This window comes from Lipotes vexillifer, unplaced genomic scaffold (assembly GCF_000442215.2).
Source record: "Lipotes vexillifer unplaced genomic scaffold, Lipotes_vexillifer_v1.1 scaffold217, whole genome shotgun sequence".
Classification (NCBI taxonomy): domain Eukaryota; kingdom Metazoa; phylum Chordata; class Mammalia; order Artiodactyla; family Lipotidae; genus Lipotes; species Lipotes vexillifer.
In genome coordinates this window covers 3,696,708-3,703,055 of record NW_006788200.1, presented here as the reverse complement: position 1 = coordinate 3,703,055, position 6,348 = coordinate 3,696,708, and the positions used below count along the sequence as shown (strand labels likewise).

Below are 6,348 nucleotides of genomic sequence, written 5' to 3'. Positions count from 1 at the left end.
CCGCTCTTACCCTCAGGGGGCAGCAGTGGCCAGATGACCAGAGTCCTGAACTAGACCCCTAACCCCAACCTGGTCTGGGCTGTTCTCCCATTATCAGAAAATGGCTTCCCATCTCTGATCTCCTGGGGTCCCATGTCTGGCCTCAGAGGGGGAGGCAAGTTCCTGGCTCCCCTGTGCTACATAAAGGTGAGCCTGTCCTAGAGCAGACCCACTCCTCACACACTCAGAGCCTGTTTACACCTGAATCTGCAGAGCATGACCAGGGAAGCGTGCACATACACGTACACACACACACACACACACAGGTGAGCTCCTCAGAAGCTGGTGCCTGCAACTCATCCCACACAGGCTAAGTTGGGGGGAGTGACTTGTCTGGGAGCACAAGTCAGGAAACTAGGTCTCCTGGCATCACCTTCCCCTCCCTCCAGCAGGTACCGACACCACCCTCCCATCTCCCCTCCTCCCCGCCACCCCCAGCACTTCCCTAAGCTCAGCCCATGACCAGCTCTCCCACAGCTGACACTTGGGCCCAACCCCAGTACCTGAACCTTTTGTGCTGCCTCCAAAACTGCCTCATCCACAATTGCTTGAAATAGAAAGTGATGAGAGCAAGAGATTATTTTCCATAAATCTACTGGAAATGAAGCCCTCTTTCTGGTCAGGGCAGGCAGCTCACATGACAAACACAGGACACCTCCTGTCCAGTCACCCTCCGGGCCCTGCATCATCAGAAGTGGAGTGAGGCTGACTGCAGGGCCGGTTCACAGAGGCGCTGGCAAGTCTTCATCAGGTTGCTGGGAGATCCAGCCTTTGTCCCAACCCCTCCACCTGGGGCCACAGTTTTGATGAAAAGGAGGCAAGCCTGGGTCCATGCAGCCCTGCTCTTTTTGTTCCTGCAAAATCCATAGATGAGGGCGGTAAGGGCACCTCTGCTACCAGGCCTCCCATCACTCCCTTACAAAATGAGTCCATCCCTCCTTCTTGGAATGCTGAGGTGTCCTGGGAGAGGATGTGGGCATTCCCTTGTCCTCCTCGCCTCCCCTCCCTCTGTACAGGTTGAAAATGTCTTTGTGGAGATAAAGGAACCATCTTGAAGTCCTCTTTGCAGAGACAGAGAGAGAGAGAATGCTGAACCTAGAGTAGAGACAACAGAAGGCAGCGGCCGGCCCAGGCTGTGGGGCGAGACTAGAGGGCTTCCAGGAGCTCAGAGCCAGAGCTTCCGGCTGCCACCAGAAGCAGCAGCAGCAGGCATTTGACGTCAGTGCATAATTACTCAGAAATCAGGAAAGAGGCGGAAGGAGCAGGGGACGACCTGGGTGTGACACATGGTCCCACGGCAGCCATGCGGCAGAAAGGAAGGGATTTAAGTATCTAGAGATGGTTGCGGAGGTGAGGGGGAAGCCAGCTTGTGAGTGCTCACAGGCCTGGTAACTACTAAAGGAAGTGACCTTGAGCCACGGGCCTCTGTGGCAGCCCCAGCCCCACTAACCGCCCTTCAGTCTTCAGGCAGCGGCTTCTGGAACTGGCATTTTTTTCTGGAGAACATGTGTTCTTGGGCTAAATACAAAGAAAGACACAAGCCTAAATGGAGGGAAGGGATGCCTCTGCCCCTCCCCCCATCCACGTCGGAGACAGAGGTCATTCCCACCATTGACATTCAGTGTTCGTTGGGCAGACTTTCAGTCTCTTGTTTCTGAGTTTCCTCATATACCAAGAAGGTTTGCTTCCTAGAGCTTTGAGGATAAAAAGAAACTGCAGAGGCGGAGGCTGTGTAGAAAGGACAGAGCCAGGTTCAGGTGAGCTTTTATGCCCATGTGCTGGCCTCCTCTGAAGTGTCCCCTGCTTCTCCTGGGCTCCTGCGGTCCTGGGAGAGGCACTCCCCAGGCCAGGTGTAGAGAAGCTCAGACACCGGCCTGTGCATTTCCTGCCTCGTCCTGAGCCACTGAAATGGGTGTTTTCTCTTCCCAGGGTCTACGAAGAATAGGGTGAAAAACCCCTGATGGGAAAGCTTCACACCGGTTGGGACACAAGCAAAGGGCTTTGCAGATGAAAAAAACAAACCCTTTCTTTCTCACAGGCATAAGACACAAATTAAATATTGTTACAAAGCACTTTTTACCAGGGGTCAGTTCTTACATTTTATAGCTGTGTGCAAAAGGCTTCCAGATGTGAGACCCTTGTCTCTTGTGTTCCAGATTTCGTCACAAGCTGCTTTTTATCGAAGAGGGGAGAAACTCATGCCTTTCCTTTATAAAAAAAAAAAAAAAAAAAAAAGTGACTTTAGAAAAAGGTAAATCAAGGAGACTGTGTGAAAAATGAAGAGGCCAATCCTTCTTAACCTGCCGTCGCCCTGATTCCCGAGTTGGAAAAGTAGACAGTGTTGTTTTCTCCTTCACATTCATCAACTCTCATCATGGTTCTGTCTCTAAGCCTCAGAATCTTAAAGACCAGAGATGCCTCAAATTTATCTTTGCCTTTCCATTCTGACAAATGCAATTCTCCTTTTTTACCTTGGCACCCTAACTGATCTTTTCTTTCTCTCTTTTCAAATTGACCCCTTTTTTAAAAAAAAAAAAAAAAAAAAAAATGCTTTTTTGTATCTGTCCAGACATCACTATACATCTGAGCTTTATAAGCACCTAGGAGGAACAGGAAACTTGAGACATTTCATAGCAGCGTTGCTCCCTTCCTAGCGCGGGAAGCTTCTGCTCAGAGGTCCTGGCGCCTCGGCACAGCTGCCACAAGCTCTCCTGGGCTCATGGTCAGTCACAGCCTCAGGGGGACTCAGCAGCGGTCCCAATGGTCCCAATTGTCCGGCAAGCAGGAACAGATCTCTCTGCATCTGTTCTCTGAGGAACTCAAGTTTGGCTGCCACAGAAATGTGCTTCATCCCCAGGGCTAATTTTTACACATTCCAGGAAACATTTCCAAGATCCTGGGATGGCGAGGCAAATAAATGGTCCTTAAGGAAGGTCCTTAAGGAATGGTCCTTGGGTCTTCTCTCCAACCTGAGCATTTGTGAAAGTTTCACTGCTTCAAAACCACGTGGAGTTACTGATGCTGTAGCGAAAATCTTAGGAGAAAACTTAAAAATATACAAATACACGTACAATATACAGCTACAGATACACATGCTGTTGACGAGGGAAAACCTTCAAAGCATGTTTCTTCTCCTCATGACAATGGAACATGCAGTACTAAAGCAATCTGTGATTCCCCACGTAATTCTTCAGTGTTAAACAGTGCAGTCCTCCTTCGGTGCAGCCCTCTTTAAGATGACCACACGCCTTTCCCTTTGTAAATATACTCTTAGGAAGGCCCCCTCTACACATGTCCCTTCAGTATGTGCCGTGTTGCATATTGTGTCATATGCTATGTAAATGTCAGAAACCGTTAGCATTGCATGCAGGTTTGATATTCTTTCTAAGACAAAAAGAAAAGTAATAAAACATATTTGAAGTGTACCAAAATTTTAGAGTACTGAGTTTTTTTCTACTTAATTAAGCCAGGACAACAACCAAAGGTTTACCACATCCTGAATAAACAGGGACAGATGCACTGGGGAGGAAAACTTGTGTTTCCCGATACCTGTCAACACCATCACCTCTATATAGAATGTCCTGAAGACAGAAAGCCAGGCTTCGAGGCTGATGCCTCTTCCCTGCCTGGCTCCCACACCTGGGGCAGGTTCATCAGAACAGCCAGGTCGGTGCATATAGGACCACAGGGTCAGGCTGCCATCCCCATTTAGGGAAGGCAGTAGATGCGGGACCCGTCAAGACCCCTGTGGTCCAGGGCCCCAGGATTCTAGTGGGGCTCAGGCAAGGGCAGGAAGTGCCCACCTACAGGGTTCCGCAGCCAGGCTGTGTGGGAGCCACAGCCAAGGCGACATTGAAGGTCCACTTCTCCCGCAGGATGGAGATGATGAGTGCACACACCTCATGGCGCTTCTGGGGACTGAAGGAGGCAATCCATGTAAAGCGCTCCGGATACCAGGGCATGGTGAGCACTCGGTAAATGTGAGCTCCTTCAATATCCACAAGACCAAGCCACTTTGCACTCTGCACAAACTGCCCACAGCCCCACACCTCAGGTACCCCAGTCAGCCGCGCCCTGAAACAGGCCCCTCTGTGCCCGCCTGGATCCCACACGCTCCACAGGACTGCCCAAGGGGACATGCCTCCACCCTATCTGCACTTCTTGTCTGCTTCACCAGGAACCAGCAGCCAGGCACCCATGTCTCTTCACCTCCGAGGATGGCTTCCTGGCTCTGCCAGCACTTACAGGGACACACAGCAAGTACCCTGCCCTAGCACCTCCTCAGCAAGATGCTACTGCATTCTTTCCATCATCTCCTGGCACTTCCAAGTCCCACCAAGTGTATTCCTGAGGAAACTGAGGACCAGAGAAGTTAGGAAAGTTGCCCAGGGTCACTCTTCACACAGCCCCAATGGCTGAGCCTGGCAGCCTCTTTGCTGAGAGGAGCAGGACAGGGTGGGCCGAGGCCACGCTGAGCCGGGGCAACTGTGAATGTCCGGTGTGGTCCCACTTTCCCTTCATTATGGAGGAAGAAGGGAGACTGGACAGGAAAGCCCAGACACCAGCAGACAGAAAGGAGAGCCCCAGTGTGAGGGCACATTCCAGGGCACGGGAGAGCAGAGGCCGGGCCCCTCTCCGCCGGGAACCCTGACCCCTGCTTGGTCCCAGATCAGCATACCTTGCTGGGGCCTCACCAGGGCGAGCCACCGTAAGGAACTCGGCTGAAGGATCCCCCCAGCCCCCTCACCTTCCCCACACCTGGCCCTGACAACAACGCAAAGGCCTCCCCATCTGCCGGCACCACGGCAGGGGGCGCAGGATTCTCTATGCTGCTCGCTGAGTTGCAGGCTTCACACGCCACTCACTCTGGACGCGCTACGTGCCCTCGCTCAGGGCTCTCCTCTATCCCAGCTGTGGTTCCAGAAGCAGCAGCTCCTCCTCCAGCCCTGCTGGCCTGTGAGTCCCCTCCCTCTCTGACCTCCCTAGACACAGATTGGATTCTTAGTAACAGTAACAATGTCCCCCTACAGTGTGCCAGGCACTGAGCTGGGCACTTGCCGTGCTGCTCATTCTGCACTCTCCCGGCAGTGCTGTGTTGTAAATGCCCAGACAAAGGACCCAATTTGCACGAGAGACGCAGATGGTAAGTAGAAGGAGAGCTGGACTTCGAGCCCCGGTGTGTCAGAAAGCAGGAGTGGAGGTCTTGTGTGTAGACGTCCCGTCCCCTACAGAGGCTGTGTGCCCCGGGAGAACAAAGGTTGGCTATGCTTCCTGGATGACCTGGACCCTGTCCTCCAATAGACAAGCACTAGCCGGACCACTAAGAATGGGTTCTCAACCCCAACACTTGACCGAAAGAGGGCCCTGCAGTGCCAGGAACTATGCTTGGCTCCAGGGAAGATGCCCTTTTTCCTGCTTACAGAACTGCTTGCCGTTGTGTTTCTCCTCTGGGCTTCCCAGCAGCCCTATGAGTGTCCACCCACCACACTCCAGAAAGGAGAGTAACTCTAGTGTAGCAAACAAGGCCAGGCCGCTTTTCCAAGTAGCTCTTCCAGGCCTCCCTGGGAAGGGGTGAACATGCTCCTTTGTGCACGGGCAGACCAGGCCCCATGTGGGCCCCATCTTCAGAGCCACCACTTCCTCACAGACAGGCATGCTTTGGGATCCAAAAGGCAGGAGGTCCCTGACCCCCGACTCTTCCCACAGGCGGGTCCTGAGCAGGTACGCAGCGCTGCCCCAGACTCGACACAGGGACGGCCACATCCTCAGAGAGTTCCGGCCCAGCTCTGCTGTTCATCTTCACCCGGCCAAATCTCCACCATGGAGCTTTTCCTGGTCACCTTGGACCTGTAGCCAGGACCACCTACATAACTGGGGTCAGGACCAGCTACATAATTGCAAGGTGTTGTGCAAATTAAAGATGCAAGGCCCTCTGTTCAAATTTTAAGAATTTCAAGATGGCAACAGCAGAGCATGAAGCCCCAGCACAGGGCTCTGTGCAACTCTCACATCACAAGGCCATGGCACCGGCCCTACAGCTCGGGTATCAACTCTAACACCCATCTGGATGGCCCATTTAAGCCCTGAGTTATTACATGACTTGTACTATAATTTAACACCTTTATTTTAACTTGAACAGCTAATAAGATATGTTCTAAGAAGCCAGGGACTATGCCTTACACTTCTTTGCAAAAACCTCCTGGAACCTATGATAGCGCTTAGGACGTACTCAAACACCATGAATTAATCTTCGTCGTAAGGAGCTCCCAGAGAACGTACTTTCTGCACTCATTCACTGAGCCACCACTA

At 52.3% G+C, this 6,348-nt stretch overlaps 1 protein-coding gene across 1 annotated transcript in view; it reads left to right on the top strand.

The window, feature by feature from the left end:
• Positions 1–2,048, top strand: part of CXCL14 (C-X-C motif chemokine ligand 14) — a 6,916-nt gene extending 4,868 nt beyond the window's left edge. Inside the window, exon 4 of the mRNA XM_007461383.1 lies at positions 1,969–2,048. Within this exon, the coding sequence (XP_007461445.1) occupies positions 1,969–1,984 (16 nt within the window). The 3' untranslated portion in view covers positions 1,985–2,048. The remainder of the gene's footprint in view (positions 1–1,968) is intronic.
• Positions 2,049–6,348: the final 4,300 nt, after the last annotated feature.